Source organism: Pleurodeles waltl, chromosome 2_1 (genome assembly GCF_031143425.1).
Source record: "Pleurodeles waltl isolate 20211129_DDA chromosome 2_1, aPleWal1.hap1.20221129, whole genome shotgun sequence".
Lineage (NCBI taxonomy): Eukaryota > Metazoa > Chordata > Amphibia > Caudata > Salamandridae > Pleurodeles > Pleurodeles waltl.
Window position 1 is genome coordinate 282,475,345 of NC_090438.1, and position 24,281 is coordinate 282,499,625.

Genomic DNA, 24,281 nt, shown 5'->3' on the forward strand with positions numbered 1-24,281 from the left:
CAACCATACTGAATTACATCCACGGTGTAGAAGGGCATTTGCAACAAACAAATGTATACCTGGAGGGCATTCACTCTGGCATGGCGGCCCAACAGAGAGCATTCCAGGCTCTGGCTAACTCACTAATGGCAGCCATTGTCCCTGTCTCCAGCCTCCACCCTCCATCTTCCTCTACCCAGTCCCAATCCCCTCAACCCCAGCCTATCCCAAGCACACCTTCAGACCAGCATGCACCCAAATCAACACACAGAAGTGGCTCAGGCAAACACAAGCACCACACTTCATCCCACAGGCACTCACACGAGCACCATCCAGATGCAGACACACCAACATCCACTGCCTCCACTGTGTCCCCTTCCTCCTCCTCGTCCACCTCCCTCCCGGTAGCGTCTCCACTCACACCTGCATGCACTACATCCTCATCCACTACCTCCATCACCAGCACAGCTATCACAACATGCCCCTCACTGGCAGTCACCACCCCCACATCCATGCACACATCCCCTGTGTCCTCTCCCACTGTGTCTGTGCCCTCTCCTCCCAAAGTACACAAACGCAAGCACTCTGACACCCAACAGCCATCCACCTCACAACAGCATCCAGCTCATGCACTTGCACCCAAACACAGCAGACAGACACCTCCTACAACCACTCCCTCTTCCTCCACTCCCAAACCTTCACCCTCTTCCTGCCCCAGTGTCCCTAAGAAGCTTTTTCCTCGCCACCATTGACCTATTCCCTGACCCTCCGCCCCCGTCCTTCACGTCGGGCCAGGGTGGCCAGAGCCCAGCCCAGCACCTCAGCCACCCAGTCCACAGCCACTGTAGTTTCCGCAGCTACGGCAGGTGTGAGAGGCTCCAAGGAGGCACCTGTCAGAACAGCCAGTGTGCCTGCACCACCTGCCAAGGGCAAGAAGGGACAGCCACCTAGCAAGGGCAGGAAGGGGACAAAAGCCGGCAAGGGGAAGGAGACACCACCAGCTAGCAAGGGGAAGGAGCACCACCAGCCAGAAAGAGCAGGAAGGGAACACCAGCTGGCAGAAGCAAGGAGGTACCACCATCTGCCAAGGGCAGTAAGGGGCACACAACACCATCCATGGCACTGCAGCCATCCGAGGCTGCAGGGGAAGGGCTGGAGCCTCCCCCACCACTGACAGCACCGCCACCTGCACCGCGGCCAGCACCGCCACCTGCCCCACCGGCAGCACTGCTATCTGCTCCACCACCAGCACCACACCTGCTCTTCCAGCAGCACTACTGGCAGCACCATCAGCAGCCCCAGTGGGCAGCCGTCCGAAGCTGCAGGGGAAGGGCTGGAGCCTCCCCCCACCACTGACAGCACCGCCACCTGCACCGCAACTGACATCCACTGAGCAGCCGTCACCGCCGGCGTGCTGTGTGCAGTCATGACTACATGGGCTGCAGTGTATCCTAGCCCCTAACACCTGTTGGTGTGACACGAAGGTGGGAGACTGTGACCTTGCACCATCCAGGATGAAGCACACTGGGCACAAAGCCCCCTCCAGAACCAGTGGAAGAAGGCATCCACTCACCCCCTCCCTGGCAGGATGAAGCACACTGGGCACAAATCCCCCTCCAGAACCAGTGGAAGAATGCATCCACTCCAGAGACTGTGACTTTGCACTCCCCAGGACCAAGCAGTGGGCAAAACACCCACTTGAGAGACTGTGGCCTTGCACTCCCCAGGACATCGCAGAGGGCATGTAGCCCCCTCCAGGTGCAGTGGCGTTGTACCATCTTCCGGCTGTGGTGCCCATCCATTCCCCATCCCGATGAGATGCCTGTATGTTTTCGACCTAATGCCCCTGCAGTGTTCTCTCCGTATTGAGGCAGGTTTCAAGTGTGGCCTTGGCCTTTGTGTTATGGCCCCGTGGGCCATGGACATTTTGGAGTGGGCATTGCCCCTTCTTTTGTATATCTTGTACATACTGTTTATTGATTTAAGGACGTATTTATCTTAAATTGTAATAATACACTCATTTTACTCCATTCCTTTTGTCCTTGTGTTATTCCTGAGGGTTGCAGGGTGTATATGTAATGTTGCTGCATCTGTTTGTGTGTATGGTGTTGGGGGTGAGGGTGGGGTTGCGGGTGTTGCGTGTTGCGTGTGTGTGTCACTCTCTTTCTTCTCCCCCCTGCCTTGTGTGAGAGGTGCAGTACTCACAGTGGTCATCTTCGCCGGTGTTCGTGTTCCTGGTGTATGAGGAGGTACACCAGCACTGGGAAAATGTGCAGCTCGGGCTCCATGGCGTCGTGGTTCTTCCTTGAGGGTCGAGAGGTGAGTTTTTCCCCTTCAGTGTACTGTTTCTGCCGTGCTTTTGATGGCATTGGTATTGCTCCGGAAAAGCTGGCAAATTGGACTGTTGTAATACAGTGGGCGGTACATTGTCTTCCGCCTGGCTGTTGGCGGTTACCACTGTAGTGCTTGTTGCTACCGCCGTGGCAGTCGGAGTGTTGAATGGCTGCCTGTGTTGGTGGTTTCCGCCATGGTCAAAATTCCATTTTTTTTTACTGCCGGCCTGTTGGCAGTATTACCACTGCCTTATCATCGACCGCCAGGGTTGTAATGAGGGCCTATATGCCTGTAATTACTTATTGATATCAGGCTCCTTGTCAGCTGCTTCATACTGCACATATTGACATCCCACTTTCTTATGAATAACAACAGAATATTTAAACATCCATACTATGGTAAGCATTAATGTGAATACTAACACTGATGACTAGATTAGTAGTTTACTGATAAAATCCACTTTACAGCCCATTAATTCCAACTATAATTTCATAATACACATCCAGGGCAGAACACCAGGGCTATAATACATATGGGCGTATTATCCAACTCTGAGATGTGGTGTAACTGGGTTTGTCAGTGGAGACTGGGACAGTGCATGCCATTATGGTCAATACACTGTTCAGACAGCAGGTGCAAACTTCCACCTGTAATGCGAAATGTGCATTAATGAAAGGTGGACAGCAGTTTGAAGCCGCCAGTACAACATTCACTACAGGCGGATACACAGCTTGAGTTTTAACCCCTTCGTCGCCATGGACGTAATGGTTACGTCCATGGCAGCGCCCATGAGGCGCCATGGACGTAACCATTACGTCCTGGGACTGGCCCTCGGGGGAAGCGCTAGCGCTTCCCCCGAGGGACCCCCCCCACCCCCCCAGGCCTGGGCTGAAAGGGGAATCCCTTCCCATTTCACCCCCACCCCCTCACCCCCCCATGACGTCAGAGCGCGATCACGCGCTGATATCATGAAAGGGCAAATGGCTTCCAGCGCGTCTAAGGAGAAGGTGAGTTTTTCACCTTCGTGCGGGGGGGGGATGCCTCTGAAAGAGGCATCGAGGGAAAGGAAAGAGTTTGCCTCTTTGAGCATTCCTGCTGCCCGATCGCGATGCGATCAGGCAGCAGCAATGCCCACTAGACACCAGGGATTTCTGTATGTGTGTGTTTTTAGTGTGGGGGAGAGACCCCTTGGGCAAGGGTCGCTCCCCTTTGGGGGCCAATGTATTTTTCGTCGTTTCTGCACCAGAGGTTTTATTGTTGTTTTTTTTTGTGTTGGGGGGCGGCCCCTTGGGCAAGGGTCGCCCCCAAGGGCCCTAATGTATTATTGGGCAGTTCTGCCCCCCTTGGGGGCAGATAGGCCTAATTTTGTAGGCCTTTCTGCCCCCTTTGGGGGCAGAATCCCAATAGCGCCAGGCATATTATGTGTGTGTATGTGTGCTTTATATGGGGGGGTGGCCCCTTGGGCAAGGGTCGCCCCCCTGGGGGGCCAATGTATTTATCACCGTTTCTGCCCTCTTTGGGGGCAGATTGGCCTTATTTTTAGGGGGCAGAAAGCCACTAGACACCAGTGATTTTATTGTTGTTTTTTTTTTGTGTTGGGGGGCGGCCCCTTGGGCAAGGGTCCGCCCCATGGGTACAAATGCCTTATTGGGCAGTTCTGCGCCCCTTGGGGCCGATAGGCCAATATTATTTTTAGGCCTTTCTGCCCCCAAGGGGGGCAGAACCCCCATATCACCTGGGATGATGTATGTGTGTGTGTGTGCTTTGTGTGGGGGGTGGCCCCTTGGGCAAGGGTCGCACCCTAAAGGGGGCAATGTAATCTGGGCGATTTCTGCCCCCCCCCCTTGGGGGCAGATTGGCCTATTTTTTGTAGGCCCTTCTGTCCCCCCGGGGGGGGGGGCAGAAACCATGAAGATGCCAGGGATTTTTTTTTCTTTCTTTGTTTTTTTTTTGTGTTGGGGGGTGCCCCCTTGGGCAAGGGTCGCCCCCAAGTGCCAAAAAGCACTATTGGGCAGTTCTGACCCCCTTGGGGTCAGATCGGCCTATTATTATTATTTTTTAGGCCCATCTGGGGGCAGAATCCACTTAGCGCCAGGGATCATGTGTGTGTTTGGTGTGGGGGGGTTGGCCCCTTGGGCAAGGGTCACCCCCAAAGGGGGCAATATATTCTATAGCATTTCTGCCCCCCTTGGGGGTAGATTGGCCTATTTTTTTTTAGTCCCATCTTCCCCCAAGCAGAGAACACTAGACACGGGGGAAAATTTTAAAATGGTTGGTGGCAGGGTGTTTGGCAACTGGCGAAGTATTTGCTTTCATGATAATAACAGTTTTTCTCCTTTTTGTTCTAGTTCAAAGCTTTTGCTGACTTTGCTGTGGCTTGTTGCAGTTTTGGCAGTAGTTGTCCTGCAGTTCGCGTAGTTGCATGTTTTAGGTAAGTAAATAAATGTACTCCAAGTGAGTATTGTTGCCATGCATGAATGACATGTTTGTAGGTGGTGTACTGAATGCAGGATTGTGTGTGAAATTGTCCTTAGATTCATGCACAATGATTATTGTGTTGTTTTATGTCTAATTTGCTTTTTTTTTTCTCTTTTCAGTGGGATATCATTGGTGATTGCTGTGGCTGTGCAGAGTAGTTGCTGGTGAGTCAAGCTTTTCAGGCAAGTGAGTTTTTGAGTTTATAACTCTTAGTGATAAAGCTACACTTTGTTACTTATCTTACACAGTGCTGGTTGTTGGTGGTGTATTTGTCCAGTTAATTTTTGTAGAAAGGATCATGGCTAGCCGTAGGATGACCGCTCAGCAGGTTGTTAGTGTGCTTTTTTAGTTATCTTCTGACCATGAATATGAGACTGACTGCATCTGAGGCAGAGGAGGAAGTGCAGGATTCTGAAAGTGAATTTTCTGTCAGAGATGAATCATCTGATGATGAAGCCACTCTCAGTGCTGATGAAGGGCCTGTTTTAGAGGAGGACACTGATGTGCCGATGGTGCAAGAGCCAGCGGCTGAAAGGCTTCCCATTGGAAGACCTGACACGTGGGTTACACCAAACATGGAGCAGCCACAGTTGCCTGCGTTTACTGGTTTTCCAGGGTGTCGAGTTAATGCGGAAAACTTTTTGCCCGTCAACTTTTTTGAGTTGTTTATGGACAATATATTTTTGGAAGAGATTGTTGAGCAGACTAATTTGTATGCAGAGCAGCTTTTGAGGGACAACGCTGCCAGACTTAGGCCACACTCTAGAGCTAGCCGGTGGATTCCCACAAATCTGGAAGAGTGGAAAAAGTTCTTGGGTTTAACTTTTTTGATGGGGCTGATAAGGAAGCCATCGCTGTCTTCATATTGGTCTACTAGTCCCTTGATGGCAACTGCTATATTTCCTGCCATCATGAGTCGTAACCGGTATGAGCTTCTTCTTCGGATGTTGCATTTTGTAGATAATGCTTTAGCCTTGCCACGAGATCATCCTGATTCTGACCGTCTTTTTAAGATTAGACCTGTCCTTGATCATTTGGTAGATCGGTTTTCAGAGATCTATGTTCCAGGCAAAGAAATATCTGTAAATGAGTCTTTGGTCCTGTTCAAGAGTCGTTTGGTTTTTAGGCAGTACATTCCTAGCAGGAGGGCACGGTATGGAATTAAATTGTATGTGCTGTCTGAAAGTAGTACAGGATATGTTTATAATTTCCGGGTCTACACTGGTAGGGATTCCAATATTGACCCCTCTGGTTGTCCACCCACTTTTGGAGTTAGTGAGAAAATTGTGTGGGAACTTGGTAGACGACTGTTTAACAAAGGTCACCATTTATATGTAGATAACTTCTACACTGGAGTTCAGTTGTTCAAGGAGTTGTTCAGAGTGGACACTGTTGCTTGTGGCACAATCCGCTCTAATCGGAAAGGCTATCTAAGAGAGCTTGTCTGTAAAAAACTTGAGAAGGGACAGTGCAGTGCCTTTCGGAATGATGAGCTGCTAGCTCTGAAATTTGTAGACAAGAGGGATGTATACATGCTAAGTACCATCCATGATGACAGTACTTCACCTGTGGCTGTTTAGGGTCAGGTTGCCGAAGTGCGCAAACCTGTGTGCATCTTAGACTATAATAAGCACATGGGTGGTTCTGATAGAGTAGATCAGAGGTTGGAACCTTACACTGCTGCACGTAAGTCTTATGTTTGGTATAAGAAATTAGCTGTTCACTTGTTCCACTTGGCAACTTTTAATGCTTTTGTTGTGTTCAAGGATAGTTCTCCAGAGTCAAGGATGACATTTGTGAAATTTCAGGAGTCTATCATAGCTAGCCTTGTTGTGCTGGAACAGGCAAGAGTTCCTAGAGAAGCAGTGGTGGAGGATGTGGCTAGATTGAAAGATTGTCACTTTGCTGAGCACATTCCTCCCACGGCCCAAAAAAACTTTCCTGCTAAGAGATGTAGAGTCTGTGCTCGAAGAGGTATCAGGAAGGAGACTAGGATGCACTGCCCTGATTGTCCTTCAAAGCCTGGGCTGTGTGTGGGTGGCTGTTTCAGGATCTACCACACACAGAATAATTATTGGGAAATTCTGTGAGCGTAAACTGCTGTTTTATATTTTTATATGTTCAGTTTCACGGTTGCCATTAGTCATGTATTCAGTTAGAGCTTTTGTGTTTGTAGTTTTGTACTTATTTATGATTAGTGGTGTCTTTGTTGTTTAAAAAAAAAAAAAAAGGGATGGTATGTGTGGGGTGGCGCTTGGCTGGTGGTGTGCGTGGGGTGGCGCTTGGCTGGCGTGTGCGTGGGGTGGCGCTTGGTTGGCGGTGTGCGTGGGGTGGCGCTTGGCTGGCGGTGTGCGTGGGGTGGAGCTTAGCTGGCAGTGTGTGTGGGGTGGCGCTTGGCAGGCGGTGTGCATGGGGTGGCGCTTGGCTGGCGGTGTGCATGGGGTGGCGCTTGGCTGGCGGTGTGTGTGGGGTGGCGCTTGGCTGGCGGTGCCAGCCAAATGCCAGTCCACACACATCAGTTGGTGTGATTGCTGTATCAGGCATGTGGGCGTATGAAAGTGATGGGCCCTTGAGTGGCGCTGTCTGTCGATGCGAGTGTTGTAATGTGCTAGGCCCGTGGCTGGCGGCGTGAATGGTCTTGTGCATGTCATGTATGAAAGGTGTGTGAATGGACTGTAAAGCGGTTGGTGCCTTGCCGTGGCTTTACAGCTCACGAGCTGTGAGTCATTGGTTCAGTATTTTTGCCTTTCAGTTATTAAGGGGGTTATTACAACTTTGGAGGAGGTGTTAATCCACCTCAAAAGTGACGATAAAGTGACGGATATACCACCAGCCGTATTACGAGTCCATTATATCCTATGGAACTCGTAATACGGCTGGTGGTATATCCGTCACATTTGGGACGGATTAAAACCTCCTCCAAAGTTGTAATAACCCCCTAAAAGTGCATTTCACTTTTGTGAAATCTCTTGTTAATAAAATTTGATCTGCTGAACCATCACTCACCCTCGTGCCAAATCCAACCAGTATGTGTGGTTAAAAATGACAAAACCTGCTCCGCTGTAATCAGGCGTCGCAGCACACTTGTGACACGCTAGGTGTCTCAGGTGGGACCCCAATGATGAAGCATGCCACCAACTTGATTGGTGGGTGAGGGGTCTTTTTCACATAACCTAACTGCTTTTCTTTTCACAATTTTAGTGTTTGGCACATCACAGACTTATGTGGACACATCAAAATGATATATTACAAAACTACCTGTGTTTGGGGGGAGGGGGCACCTATGTTTTTGGTCCTGGGTGCGGCCTTCATCTAGGGAAACCTACCAAACCCAGACATTTTTTAAAACTAGACACCCCAAGGAGTCCAGGGAGGTGTGGCTTGTGTGGATCCCCCAACATTTCTTACCCAGACTCCTCTGCAAACCTCAAAATGTGCTTAAAAAAGCATATTTTCCTGACTTTTCTTTGTTCGATCACCGCTCCAGCACAAAATTCCGACTCCCCAGCGTTCCCCTCAGTCTCCCAAGTAAAATGACACCTCACTTGTGTGGGTCCCCAAAGCAGAGTCAGCCTAAAGATGTATAAAAGAAGAATATATGCTTATCAACTCGCTGTGCTATCTCCTCAATCTCTACAAGTTTTTGCCCTTTTTCTGTTGCAGGCACCTGGCCCATCCACACAAGTGAGGTATCATTTTTATCGGGAGACTTGGGGGTACACTGGGTGGAAGGAAATTTGTGGCTCCTCCCAGATTCCAGAACTTTCTGTCACCGAAATGACAGGAAAAAGTGTTTTTTTGGCCACATTTTGAGGTTTGCAGAGGATTCTGGGTAACAGAACCTGGTCAGAGCCCCACAAGTCACCCCATCTTGGATTCCCCTAGGTGTCTAGTTGTCAAAAATGTGCAGGTTTGTTAGGTTTCCCCAGGTGCCGGCTGAGCTAGAGGCCAAAATCCACAGCTAGGCACTTTGTAAAAAACAGCTCTGTTTTCTTTCTGAAAATGTGATGTGTCCACGTCGTGTTTTGGGGCATATCCTGTCGCGGGCGCTAGGCCTACCCACACAAGTGAGGTACCATTTTGTATCGGGAGACTTGGGGGAATGCTGGGTGGAAGGAAATTTGTGGCTCCTCTCAGATCCCAGAACTTTATGTCACCGAAATGTGAGGAAAAAGTGTTTTTTTGGCCAAATTCTGAGGTTTGCAAAGGATTCTGGGTAACAGAACCTGGTCAGAGCCCCACAAGTCACCCCATCTTGGATTCCCCTAGGTGTCTAGTTTTCAAAAATGCACAGGTCTGCTAGGTTTCCCCAGGTGCCGGCTGAGCTAGAGGCCAAAATCCACAGCTAGGCACTTTGTAAAAAACAGTTCTGTTTTCTTTCTGAAAATGTGATGTGTCCACGTCGTGTTTTGGGCATATCCTGTTGCGGGCGCTAGGCCTACCCACACAAGTGAGGTACCATTTTTATCGGGAGACGTGGAGGAACGCTGGGTGGAAGGAAAATTGTGACTCCTCTCAGATTCCAGAACTTTCTGTCACCGAAATGACAGGAAAAAGTGTTTTTTTTGGCAAAATTTTGAGGTTTGCAAAGGATTCTGGGTAACAGAATCTGGTCAGAGCCCCACAAGTCACCCCATCTTGGATTCCCCTAGGTGTCTAGTTTTGAAAAATGTGCAGGTTTGCTAGGTTTCCCCAGGTACCGGCTGAGCTAGAGGCCAAAATCCACAGCTAGGCACGTTGTAAAAAACAGCTCGGATTTCTTTCTGAAAATGTGATGTGTCCACGTCGTGTTTTGGGGCATATCCTGTCGCGGGCGCTATGCCTACCCACACAAGTGAGGTACCATTTTTATCGGGAGACGTGGGGGAACACTGGGTGGAAGGAAATTTGTGGCTCCTCTCAGATTCCAGAACTTTCTGTCACCGAAATTACAGGAAAAAGTATTTTTTTGGCACAATTTTGCGGTTTGCAAAGGATTCTGGGTAACAGAATCTGGTCAGAGCCCCACAAGTCACCCCATCTTGGATTCCCCTAGGTGCCTAGTTTTCAAAAATGTGCAGGTTTGCTAGGTTTCCCCAGGTAACGGCTGAGCTAGAGGCCAAAATCCACAGCTAGGCACGTTGTAAAAAACAGCTCAGATTTCTTTCTGAAAATGTGATGTGTCCACGTCGTGTTTTGGGGCATATCCTGTCGCTGGCGCTAGGCCTACCCACACAAGTGAGGTACCATTTTTATCGGGAGACTTGGGGGAACGCTGGGTGGAAGGAAATTTGTGGCTCATTTCAGATCCCAGAACTTTCTGTCACCGAAATGACAGGAAAAAGTGTTTTTTGGGCCAAATTTTGACATTTGCAAAGGATTCTGGGTAACAGAACCTGGTCAGAGCCCCACAAGCCACCCCATCTTGGTTTCCCCTAGGTGTCTAGTTTGGAAAAATGCACAGGTTTGCTAGGTTTCCCCAGGTGCCGGCTGAGCTAGAGGCCAAAATCCACAGCTAGGCACTTTGTAAAAAACAGCTCTGTTTTCTTTCTGAAAATGTGATGTGTCCACGTCGTGTTTTGGGTCATATCCTGTCGCGGGCGCTAGGCCTACCCACACAAGTGAGGTACCATTTTTATCGGGAGACTTGGGGGAACGCTGGGTGGAAGGAAATTTGTGGCTCCTCTCAGATTCCAGAACTTTCTGTCACCGAAATCACAGGAAAAAGTGTTTTTTTGGCAAAATGTTGAGGTTTGCAAAGGATTCTGGGTAACAGAACCTGGTCAAAGCCCCACAAGTCACACCATCTTGGATTCCCCTAGGTGTCTAGTTTTCAAAAATGTGCAGGTTTGCTAGGTTTCCCCAGGTGCCGGCTGAGCTAGAGGCCAAAATCCACAGCTAGGCACTTTGTAAAAAACAGCTCTGTTTTCTTTCTGAAAATTTGATGTGTCCACGTCGTGTTTTGGGTCATATCCTGTCGCGGGCGCTAGGCCTAACCACACAAGTGAGGTACCATTTTTATCGGGAGACTTGGGGGAACGCTGGGTGGAAGGAAATTTGTGGCTCATTTCAGATCCCAGAACTTTCTGTCACCGAAATGACAGGAAAAAGTGTTTTTTGGGCCAAATTTTGACATTTGCAAAGGATTCTGGGTAACAGAACCTGGTCAGAGCCCCACAAGCCACCCCATCTTGGTTTCCCCTAGGGGTCTAGTTTGGAAAAATGCACAGGTTTGCTAGGTTTCCCCAGGTGCCGGCTGAGCTAGAGGCCAAAATCCACAGCTAGGCACTTTGTAAAAAACAGCTCTGTTTTCTTTCTGAAAATGTGATGTGTCCACGTCGTGTTTTGGGTCATATCCTGTCGCGGGCGCTAGGCCTACCCACACAAGTGAGGTACCATTTTTATCGGGAGACTTGGGGGAACGCTGGGTGGAAGGAAATTTGTGGCTCCTCTCAGATTCCAGAACTTTCTGTCACGAAATCACAGGAAAAAGTGTTTTTTTGGCAAAATGTTGAGGTTTGCAAAGGATTCTGGGTAACAGAACCTGGTCAAAGCCCCACAAGTCACACCATCGTGGATTCCCCTAGGTGTCTATTTTTCAAAAATGTGCAGGTTTGCTAGGTTTCCCCAGGTGCCGGCTGAGCTAGAGGCCAAAATCCACAGCTAGGCACTTTGTAAAAAACAGCTCTGTTTTCTTTCTGAAAATTTGATGTGTCCACGTCGTGTTTTGGGTCATATCCTGTCGCGGGCGCTAGGCCTAACCACACAAGTGAGGTACCATTTTTATCGGGAGACTTGGGGGAACGCTGGGTGGAAGGAAATGTGTGGCTCCTCTCAGATTCCAGAACTTTCTGTCACCGAAATGACAGGAAAAAGTGTTTTTTTGGCCACATTTTGAGGTTTGCAAAGAATTCCGGGTAACAGAACCTGGTACGAGCCCCACAAGTCACCCCATCTTGGATTCCCCTTGGTGTCTAGTTTTAAAAAATCCACAGGTTTGCTAGGTTTCCACAGGTGCCGGCTGAGCTAGAGGCCAAAATCCACAGCTAAGCACTTTGTAAAAAACAGCTGTTTTCTTTCTGAAAATGTGATGTGTCCACGTTGTGTTTTGGGGCATATCCTGTCGCGGGCGCTAGGCCTACCCACGCAAGTGAGGTACCATTTTTATCGGGAGACTTGGGGGAACACAGAACAGCAAAACAAGTGTTATTGTCCCTTGTCTTTCTCTACATTTTTTCCTTCCAAATGTAAGACAGTGTGTAAAAAAGACGTCTATTTGAGAAATGCCCTGTAATTCACATGCTAGTATGGGGACCCCAGAATTCAGAGATGTGCAAATAACTACTGCTTCTCAACACCTTATCTTGTGGCCTTTTTGGAAATACAAAGGTTTTCTTGATACCTATTTTTCACTTTTTATATTTCAGCAAATGAATTGCTGTATACCCGGTATTGAATGAAAACCCATTGCAAGGTGCAGCTCATTTATTGGCTCTGGGTACCTAGGGTTCTTGATTAACCTACAAGCCCTATATATCCCCGCAACCAGAATAGTCCAGCTGACGTAACGGTATATTGCTATAAAAAATCTGACATTGCAGGAAAAAGTTACAGAGTAAAACGTGGAGAAAAATTGCTGTTTTTTTTCACCTCAATTTCAATATTTTTTTATTTCAGCTGTTGTTTCCTGTAGGAAACCCTTGTAGGATCTACACAAATGTCCCCTTGCTTAATTCAGAATTTTGTCTACTTTTCAGAAATGTTTAGCTTTCTGGGATCCAGCATTGGTTTCACAACCATTTCTGTCACTAACTGGAAGGAGGCTGAAAGCGCAAAAATAGTAAAAATGGGGTATGTCCCAGTAAAATGTCAAAATTGTGTGGAAAAATGCGGTTTTCTGATTCAATTCTGCTTGTTCCTGAAAGCTGCGAAGATGGTGATTTTAGCACTGCAAACATTTTGTTGATCTCATTTTCAGGGGAAAACCCACAAGCCTTCTTCTGCAGCCCTTTTTTCCCATTTTTAAAAAAAAAAACTAAATTTTCACTGTATTTTGTCTAATTTCTTGGTCTCCTTCAGGGGAACCCACAAAGTCTGGGTACCTCTAGAATTCCTAGGATGTTGGGAAAAAAGGACGCAAATTCGGCGTGGGTAGCTTATGTGGACAAAAAGTTATGAGGGCCTAAGCGCAAACTGCCCCAAACTGCCCCAAATAACCAAAAAAAGGCTTGGCACCTGAAGGGGAAAAGGCCTGGCAGCGAAGGGGTTAAATGAGGGCAGGGATGCATCTAAAGAGAACAGCAGTGGGTGAATGCACCTACCTGCAGGTGGATGCATGAGGGGGTCTCTGATACCCTCTTTCACCCCTACTTAGGGCCACTCTCAGGGACGCACTTACAGTGCTCCACCTCTTTGTGTCACACAGTCAGTAGCCAGCTGAGAGCCCCTTTGCCTCAGTGCCCACATCTGTAATGTCACGCATCACTAAAGCTAAATATTCTCATATTTGCATGAGACCAGACTACCTCGCTGCCACACTTTAATTGCCAATGTAATTAATATTACAGAAAGACCCACACAAGTGTCAGTTGCCTCTTCTGTAATACTATAATGACCCAGGGAGCAAGAAGGGGTCCTCTGGGGCACTGGAATGGTATCAAGAGACAAGGCTATGGGCAAAAGTCATTTTCAGAAATAGTAGCTAACCTTAATGTAAGGAGATCGGGCAGTGCCAGATCATGAAAAAACCTGTTTACCTTCCAGGTGATCAATAACTCATTGTCAAGCACAATTTCCATAATTCATACATTTGAAAATAGAACCTTCATAGTTATTCAGCTCATTGGTACTTTTAATATTTACTGTAAATAAATCATGTGATTAATAGACACTAACTTGAAAATGGAAATTAAAGTATTTACCATTCTTTTAGTGAGATATAACAAGATATTTCGAGTAGGTCTCAACCCGTCTCTGCTCTCAACAGTCATGGTCATTTTGATGGTGTAGAATGTCACTATGATAAAAGGAAATAAAACAACCTTTAGTCTCTCTCACTCTTTTAATATTCTCTGCATGCATGTGTTGGACCTGGCCCTTTTTGTGGGATCAACCCCAGACTTTTTGCCTCCTTCCTCATATTTTTGCTGACCTCTTGCATTTGAGGAAGGCAGGTATTCTATCACTATATCAACATTTTAAAATTGACATGCATGTATATCAAATGCACCATGTTAACACAATTTCTGCTTTTAGACTAATATCAACTACAGACATATCATCAAGTTAAGTAGATGTGCAGTTAAGAATAGTGTATTTATGCTTCTCAATTCAAGCTTACCTTGGAAAAATGTTGACAGACAATAATATGTAGTCAATACACACAGGTCAATACTATGGACCTCAGAACTGCGACATGCACCCTTGCCTGGGAGCAAAAGTTAGTCCCCCATTTTCTACACCGAGAAAGATAGCTCAAACTTGGAGTCATGCGTGCAAAAGCTATTTACATTTTGTTATGTTTTTCAGTGCATAAATGCACTGCAAAGACAAATGACACTACGGCCTGAATTACACAATAATTTCCGTGTGAGCGCCTGACGTACGCAAATACAGTGAATTTAAGACTGCAAGCTAGTCACAAAAGGCTTCCTTAGCAATAAATTCGTTTTACTCACGCATAATATTAACCCACGATCATGCAATATGGCGAATGAGTAAATGTGACACGAATGGAAAGTGTCTGAGCGAGCACTAACTTGATAGTTTCTGAGGAATCTCACATTTCTACTTCACAGTTTCCTACCTGAAAATTGTCGGGGAATTAGTCCTCCAGGATAAAAAGTGGAGGGGGCGTGCAGGAGAAGGAGTTTCTCCATGTCAAAAAGTATTTTTAACATGGCTAGAAAGAAATTGTGGTATTGCACAGAGGCGCTGGCAATTTGGCACATAACTGTAAAAAGCAACTGCCAGGGCAAAAAAATAAATTCACTGAGCTTTTCCAGGATTATACCTGGAATGCTGCAACTGGCATAGGTTTCCAGACATCATCTGAAAATGTTTGAGAATACCAGAAAGCTATGCATTTGCACCTAAGGATAGTATTACGGATTTCTCTGCCTACTAGGCTCTATTTCCGGCAAAGCATATCTCTGCGGAACCATTAATTTTGTTGAAGTAGAATATATGTACCGTAGATGATTGAAAAGGCCAAGATTTTCACCTAAATGTTCAGAAGTCCAAATTTTCAAACTAGACATTGCAAAGCTTTACATGGATGTTTGTGAAGGTTGTGCATCTTCTTACACCCATCGTAACTGTATGCAATTTGGAATGCGTTGAAAATCCACAACTGTCACATAATTCAGAATTAATCACATACTATAGCAAGGAAAGTGGTTTACAGCTCACACAGAAATAGGAGAAAACTATTACCTCGGTGAATCCACCAACTCCCTATGTTAAAATTGCCCTTGGATGATTGCAAACTTATTTTTGTGCATATTGTATATGCAACATAGGAACAAGAGTTCATCCTCAACTTCTTTGTCCCTCCTCTGGCAATTTGATCTTCATGTTCTGCCTGAATGTTCTAAGAAAGGGTTCTGGCTAGAACAGACCTGTTGAGAGTATTTATACTTGCCTGATATCATATAAACAGTAAGGGCCTCATTTACGAGGCGCTAGCAGCCCACTGAGCCACTGGAGCATCATTGTTTTAATGCTCTAGTGGCCAGTGTGCCAGCCCATACTTACAAAGTCATGCAAAGCCACCTTGTGCGACTTTTCATGGTCTTGTGAATTTGAACCCTTTTAGATGCATTACACTGCATGAAAGGAGCGTTCCATGGGAGTTTCCTGGGTGTGTTCCCACACAACACCCATGGAGCACGAAGAAATCTGATGAATTCCCAGATTCACAAGTTTTGAAATGGGTCACGTTCCTACGCTACCTCAGGGGTGACGTAAGCACGATGCAATGGGGAGAAATATATTTATTTCTCCCTGTTTTTTCCTCTTTCTGTGTGTGCTGCACACCTCTTGTGATTGTTTTTGTGCAGGAAGGTCTTGCTTCCTGCACAAAAACAATCATTCCCAATGGTGCCTGTGTTGGTGCTAGGCAGTAATTTGTGCACCAGCGCAGGGGGAGAGGACAGAAATGTGCCATATCTTGTAGATATGGCACATTTCTGCCCTTTCCCAGTGGCACAGGGTGGCACAGCAAAGCACTTGCTGTGCCACCCTGCGCCATGGGCCTTTGTAAATGAAGCCTTAATATCCACAGCACATACAGGTAGAGCAGTGCCTGTTCTACCCAGCGTTCTCTCTGCAGAGGGAAACTCTCCTCTACCTTGACCAGTTGCATTTTCAAACTTTGAGAGTGCATTAGCAAATACTGGCTGATGCCTAGATGTTCTGGATAAGAATACAAGCTGGGGCCCCGTTTCAGCATTACATCAATCTTTATTGACCACATTGAACAAGTATAGAAACGTGGATTCCCTGTGCCAACATAGGATTGCTTTGTTGCCCTTTAGGAAGGCCCTATTCACACTTTTCTAGAACCTTCTAGACTCCAAATGACAGGGCATGACACAACCCTAATTACCTGGTACCCTAAAAACATGTCTCAGAGCCACAATCATGGGTCTCCTTTATCTCTCTTTGTTGACAGGACCAGAAAATGTCAGGTACAAGGCTGGATTGCACACTGACCTAATACAGAAGCTCAAAGAGGCCTTTTGTGACCTCAATGTGTCACCTTTGTGCCTGTGGACCAACACCTCGTCTTCTCTGAGGGTCAGACCCGGTCCACTGCATTCAGTATAAACATCTTTCCCAGATTACATAGAACCTTTGACCTGCTGACACTAGTTCCTTTGAACAGTGATATTTAAGGTACTAAAACGGCTCACCCTAAAGAACGGAGTAGAGTTTTACAGTCTAACACTGAGCAGTGAGACATTTCATATCAACATACTAGAATCTTGTATTTGTCCTATAGGTGCATGTATCACTTATGCACTGTGTGCCTGGTGGTCACTATTAGCTAACAATTACACACAAAGTTTTAAGATACTATTTTGGCAGGGATTTCATAATCTACCTTTTTTACAGCTGCCTGATATTTTCAACTTTCATAGTGTGCACTGCCTTTCGATGCCACACCGCATGTGCTCTGTTTCTAGAAGTGCAACCCAATTGGTTCATTTAACTCTTCAGTAAGGCTATTGTATGTTGGCACAGAAAACCATCAATGACGTGAAAGTTAAATGTCTTGCAGGCCACAGAGTGTGTTTACCCCTGTCAAATATATGACAAAAATGTCAGTCTCCGGAAAACATCATTGTGCTCTGGTTGGGCTGCAGTTTAAAAGTACTGCAGCATCACATGACAAAGAAAACTGCTTTGGCCACGTAGGAAAGGATGAGTGCCTTGGCCATGAATCTTTTTTTAAACATTAGTGAAGTCACCCCCAAAAAGGTGCCTTGTAAGTCATATATAAAATATAGGGCACATTAGACACTGAGAAAATGGTGCCCTCACATTGATCAATTACAGAGAGATGTTGTCACTGTTTAGGTAGAGCTGCATTTTCAAGGAACAGGCCTAGTTATAAATAAAATCCTTATGTTCATATCTATGCATCGGATACTCTTCAAGTGATCATTAAAAGATATTTTCCACTGAGTTTTAAAAATTGAATTTCATATATATTTATATGTGTATATATATCTCTCACTATATATATATATATAGAGAGATATATATACAGACATATGTATAGCAGTATATTTTTTATACCTTTAGTGCAAAAGTAACTTTAAAAAGCCTACGTTAAGCTGTCTGAGAGTAAACTGTTTTAGATACGTTTTGTGTCTCAGCTCTGCTGATAGGCAGAATGCACATCCTTGATTTTTACTTAGGTGTTATTAAGGTTTTCTTTTTTAATGTAATACAACTTTGGCAGAGTAAGCTACTTTTATTGCAGCAGAAATAACTGTATTATGCTGTGTTTGGTCTCAACTTCCACACTTACTCCTTTGAGCTACGTCTGGACTGCTTGACCAAGTTTTTCAGCGAGGCCAATAGGCAGAAACAGAAAAACAGATAAACAGATGGACAGATTCACAAAAAATAAACAGCTAGATGAATTGAAACACAGAGGGATGGGTATACAAGCTAGCTGGAAGGCAGGCAGGTAGACAGATGGCTAAACAGGACGTACTCCCGATAATAGACACAAACCTTGGGAAAACACTTAACGCTATCCCCTCATTCTGAAAATAGCATCTTGAATATTTTCACATAATTGTGTGTATTCTATTAGTGTAGATGGAAAACATGTTCATTTACGTAGTTTGCGGCTTCATGGCAATTTCCTGAAATGGTTGCAGAGTGTGTTGGGTTTAAGGATTGCTAGCATTGCGTTAGGGCTGGTAAACTCTTGTGTGCGATAATGCATCATGCATATCATTGCCTGTGTCATACCTTTAGTTGTTGCCTCAGTGGTGGACAGTGATGCTGGCAATGACTTTGTGGCCAGTGACGTAAACATTGTCTGAGGTTTTGTGTTTACCCTGGGAGATGATGTCCATCCTGTTCCGTTCGAGTTTGCTGAAAAAAGAAATAGCAGTTGAAATAAATAATCCAGGATTCTTCTTAGTGAAATAAAAGTATTGCTTTTGTTGTAGATGTAAAAATGAGTGCACTACCGTAAATATGAAATGTGAAAACATCATGCAACATAAAGCACAAGTAGAAACTACACCGCTGTTCACAATAAAAAACAGTTTAGGCCTATCCCCACACTGAGACAAGCAAGGTGAAAGGTTCATTGAAGGATGTAGTGGAATAAGAAACATGAAAGGATCATCTGTTAAAGGCCAAGTCATGTCTAACCAATCTGAAAGTATTCACATCAGCACACAATATATCCGGCACACTCTCCATGCCTACAAACAGACTGCAGACTGAATAAGCAATGGGTACATAATTGATTTAGTCAAAAGCACACAGGTGCACGACTTACAATGGGTGCAGGGGAGAAACTAAATTCTGTATACTCAGAATCCAGGACACACAATGCTGTCAGCACACACCTCTAATAAATCACATTAACAAACGAGCACATACGCATTCATAGGTCAAAGAATGCTCAGTCATAAACCAACGAGTAATGACTTAGCCTAGGAATTAGGGGATATGGGGTTTTCGAGTGTTTCTCCATTTTAGTCTGTAAACTTGCAAGTTATCTAGTATTAATCATGTGTAATAAAGTATTGTACTAATGTGAATAAAATGGTCTGTCTGTGAACAAGCATTTGAGAAAAACCATAGAGGCAGGCCTCTGTCACGATTGTTAGTAATACTGTCTTTGAATTGCCAAGAACAGTCTGCATGGTCATTTTTTAGTCTCGAGAGCATTTTCGTTGACCCCATAACACTTTTTACATAATGCTGAAAAAGCAAATGATTTCTCTAATGTTGAAAAGACAAACAATCACTTCTGTGATGAATGCTGAAAGCTGCTATAGTCAGCACAATTATCCAAAACATTGTTATAACGCATACCTAATCTTAAATGTACTTGGCACACTCTTTTTCAATAAAAAATATCCACATTATCTCCCATGTCTATACCATAATATTTGAGCCAGTAACCCTACATTTTATAGAACTTCCTTGGGCACCCTCTCGCCTTCTGTGTGAACTTTTTAGCCGCCATATAAGGGTTAATCCCTGTTTTCCACTCACGGAGATTGGATGGTTCCTAAGCGCCCCAATATTTGGCCACATCCGGTTTTCCCACAATGAGGCCCAAGTTGCTGAAGAGAAGTTTGGCTCTTGATATATCTACCTCCGTTGGCATTCCTAACAGGGTGAATTTGGGACCCATTGGCAGGATTTCTCCCAGTATTTTATTGAGTTCCTCCACTATGTTGGTCAAATATGAGTGTACTGTAGGCCATGTTCATAGGATGTGTATAAACAACCTATCTTCTTCCCCACACCTCAGACAGTTAGGGGTGTCCTCCCTGCTAAATCAATGCACAGGGGCCCCATCATAATATATCCTATGGTGGACCTGGAAATGAATTAGTGCTAGTTGCAATTTGATTGCAACCGCTCCCTGGTGCATCAGAACTGCCTCCCAGTCAATATCGTCCAATTCCCTCACCTCCTGTCCCCATTTATTTCTCAATTTTGTTAGGACATTGGGAATGTTGTTAAGAATAGTCTTATAGGTCCATGGGGCTGCTTCTCCTGCTGTCTTGGAGTCTTCCCTCCAATGGTGCATATTCTGGGATGCCCGCTATGTCAAGCCTCTTGGCCATCCATGCATGCTGGATTTGTAGATATTTAAAATATTGTGTTTTATGCAATTGGTAGTCTTGCTGGAGGGAGCGAAAGGGAACACACATTTGGAGATCCCAATGGTGTCCTATTGCCCAAAGCCTTTTTCCTATTTCTTTCGAGGCTGTTCCCACCCAGAGGGGCATTTTCTGCATGATCCATGTATCCTATTTTGTTAATCTCTCCACCCCCTTCCAGGTTTCGATCATCACCTGGGTCACAGGCAGTAAATTCTGTAACTCATTCCCTGTACAAGTTGCACATGTAGTGGTGTGATTGACACTGAGACCTCTCTAATGCATACGTGGGGTGATCCCCCCAGGCAAATGACCCCAATCATTGACCGTAATCAGCTGTGCCACCCAATAGTATGCCCGAATGTTAGGGAGGGATATGCCCCTATTATACTGATTTCGCTACAGTGTCCTCAGCACCACCCTAGGGTAACGCCCATTCCACAGGCCCAGACTTCTCTCTCTATTTTAACAAATATGTCATCTGGGATCTTGTGGTAAGTGTTTTCAAAGATGTACAGGAGTTTCAGTAGAGTATTCATCTTGTACATGGCAGCTTTGTCTAACGGTGTTAGTGGTAGTGACTTCCATCTTTCCACATCCCCATGGAATTCCATCAGTACCCACCGAATAAATCTAGGCTATCGTCTTTGCTTGAGGTCATATATTATCCCAGATATTGGAACCCCCCCCTTGCCTACCCGTGACCAAAAGTATTCTCCAATAATATATGATGTGACATTTCTTGGTAAATTTGACAACTGATAGTATTAATTAAGGAATAATGTAAATCTTCATAAGTTAAAATGCTAAATGTACAGTGTAAAAATGTATCTAAAATCAGTTGAACTACTTGAACCACACATCCCAGGAAGAGCTATAGTGAACCTTCCACTTTTTCAGCTTAAGCGCAGGCTTCCTCTTGGTATCAGGGGATGGTGAACTGGGCCTCACAAAAAAAAATGAACTGCTTATCGACCTCTCGTAACTACAGACCTGCGTACACAAGCTTTATAGATATCGCTCTTAACGAAAATCAGGATAGAGGACAAAAGGTATGGGCTGTGGGCTATTATGTATAATGACAGCAACTAAGAAATATTAATGATAAAAAAGTACACATGGGAGTAAAAACTAGGAACACAACAGTATGAATGTTGGAAAAAAAATGGATCGGTAGAAAGAGGAAATAAAAAGGGACGAGAAAGGGTGAAAGGGAAGAAGGAAACATGCAAGTAAAGAAAGGAGAAAAGTTGAAAGTTATAATGGAGGAGTGAAAAGAAGGAACGGTGTAAAAATTAATATATTCAAGGGCAAGAGAATGGATAGGTGGAAGTGTGAAAAGGCAGAAGAATTACAAGAGGAACATCTGGAAGGTAAAAGATTGGATGAATTGATTCAAGGATATATTCGTGGGCGGCTGGGTGAAAGGATGGATGGGTGGGTGGATGGATGAGAGGATGGAATTAAGCGAGGTTGGATGGGAGGGTGGATGGAGGGTTGAATGGGAAGGTGAAAAGATGGAAAGATTAGTGGACAAACAGATGGAAATGAATATATCAAAGGGTCAAAGGATGGATAGAGGCCCACTGACTGGGCGCCTCATTTAGAGTTTGGCAGAGGACATTACTCCATCACAAAACGTGACGGATATCCCGTCAGCCAAATTACATTTTCATAATATTGCAATATTTCAGATGGGATATCCATCATGTTTGTGATGGAGAAACACATCCGCCAAACTCTAAATCAGGGCCTGAGTTCTTAGTGCTGGGGACTCTGGAAGCCTGCACTCTGCATTCTAGAACAATCTAGAAAAACTGTGTCAAATTAATTGATTGAGCGAGGAAGAGAGAAAAGGAATGTAGAATGAAGGATGTTAGAAGACAAAGATGTATGAATGATTGGATTTATCTGTCAGTAAATTGATAGGATATGGATGCGGATGGATGGCTGTTGAGCACATTTATTGACAGGCTGAGTATTTGAGTACATTTTTGAACTCGTATTGCCTTTCTCCATAGATTGTTTCCCTCCCATCTCTGTCACACACCTGCAGGATTTTTGCATGTCTCCGTTCAATGAACAGAGATAACAGAAGTGTAATATTACATTGTATTGTATTATAATTGTATTTGTATGGCTCCTTCTATACCAGGGCAAGGTGCCTAAGCATATGGTCCAGCGTGTAGCATTCTGCACTCTGAGGTAGTGGTCAGCTGGAAGGGTGCTGTACTTACTGTGTACTTATGTGAGAACCGATTTTGGTACCTTGTGTGAGTGACCATAGTGGTGGTGTTACAGTAGTAGAAGCAGTTAATACAGTACAGTTAGTAGTTATCAGTATGATGGAAGAAGGATGAGTGGCAGAGTGTGCCCTGTCTACATTACGTGGCTGCTGCAGGTTACTCTGCAGGTTTCTTGTCGGGTTTATGGTGAAAACCTTAATTCCATCTCCTTCGCAGGGTACAGCTGTTATGACATCTGTAGGGTAAATCTTGTTGGCTAGAAAAGAGAGAGTAGCCTCCCCTCTCGTTCAAACCTTTTTTCGCCTCATTTCTGTCCATCTTCTTTGGAACCCCTCTTTTCTTCCGCTTTCATGAGTCAATCCCAGTCCAAAGCCCTGGGATGCACAGCTCAGACCAGCAGTAGGACTGTCTGTGCTGTTAGATGCCAGTCAGGGCAGTGGTCAGTGCAAGGGATGAGGTCAGCTGGTATTACAGGGGCCCTTTAGATCTAACTGCACCTTTAGCCGATGTCGCTATGTCAGAAAGACTACATCTTGCTTCAGTGCAAAAAATGTTGTAGTCCTCTGCAAATAATTTTATTTTGGCTTTTTGGTCCTCTCTCTCTCCTCTCCTACTTTTGCACATAAGCTACACAATATTACAGTATTGTCAGTGAGGGTGTCATCAAAACTGATGTTCACTCTTGAACAAAACTTTAGGGGGTAGATTTAAGAAAAGTGGTGCTGCACCCAGTGCAGCAACACTTTTCTTGCACTCCTTAGTTCCCCCCACCGCAACCATGTGTGCGCCGTATTTAAAATACACTATTGATGTACTGTTGAGGGCTAGCGCCATCATTTTGGAGCTAACCGTGAACAGTTCATGCAGGCCCATTATAGCCAATGGTGTGTCCTCTTAATGCCTGCTATGAGCAGGCGTTAAAAATGTCACATAAAAGGGCGCAAAGTAATCTTTTAGATTTCTTTGCACCATTTTCTTTCAGCCCCACTAACAGGGCCCATGCATAATGTGGCACAAGGGGTTACAAAGTGGAGCAGTGCATGCATTGCACCCCTTTGCAAATCTGGCGCTGTGATTTTGGCCTCGTTGGGTCATAGTAGCGTAAAAAAAATGACACTATTGTGGCACAAGCAGGCGCTAGGCCCTCTTAAATCTGGGCCTAAGTTCAGCAAATTACCTTGCCACCTAGTGCCTCACTCTGTTAAACATGGATCACACCTAACAGGATAACCCACCACTGTTAAGGGTTTCTAAAAAATTACTGATGAAAACAAATATGTTACACTCATTAATTCATTCATGCTAGTAGCACACCCTTAGTAGGTAGTTTAATATCACAATTCCTATAAATAAACACCTCTAGTAAAAGAACATAGTACAGATAGATATGCCCTTTTTAAAAAATGATAGGTCATGTGAAATTACTTATCTTTTTCCTACTGCCTCTAAAACCAATGGCTCTTAGCCACAATTGCTCTGAAAAATGCTCCTCTTGCCCCTAACACCCTTTAGGATCCAACTTGTGTGAACTTTGTTTCATTCCTAAAGTACATTTGAAAAGGAGACAACAGCACAGGAATATGTTTGCCACTTTAGCATGCAGGTCTTTTTCACTTCATAATGTAGACATTTTCGTTTAATAAATGTAAACTTGCCCAATAAGCTACCGAAGAAATAAAACAAGGTGGTATTTCTCTGCAGTCAATCTGTGTAGGCATGACAACCTCCAGTTAGCAGAGGTGGTGGGGTGACGGAGTGTTATTGACTCATTCCCCAGCCTGTGACTTTATTAATCCGAGTGCAGTATTAACTATCGTTAGTCACACCAGTGGAAAAAAAGCAAGAGCTATCTATGGCACACTCCACAGAGGTGTCTCTGAAAAGAAGCAAG

General features: G+C 45.1%; 1 protein-coding gene across 2 annotated transcripts in view; it reads right to left on the minus strand.

Annotated features, from left to right (window-relative positions):
* ADGRG4 (adhesion G protein-coupled receptor G4) overlaps positions 1-24,281 on the minus strand; it is a 1,350,632-nt gene that overhangs the window by 899,080 nt on the left and 427,271 nt on the right. For both annotated transcript variants that reach the window (XM_069212461.1, XM_069212460.1), the window contains exons 5-6: positions 18,262-18,387; positions 13,692-13,786 (exon numbers count right to left, since the gene is read on the minus strand). In XM_069212461.1, the coding sequence (XP_069068562.1) occupies positions 13,692-13,786; positions 18,262-18,387 (221 nt within the window). The remainder of the gene's footprint in view (positions 1-13,691; positions 13,787-18,261; positions 18,388-24,281) is intronic.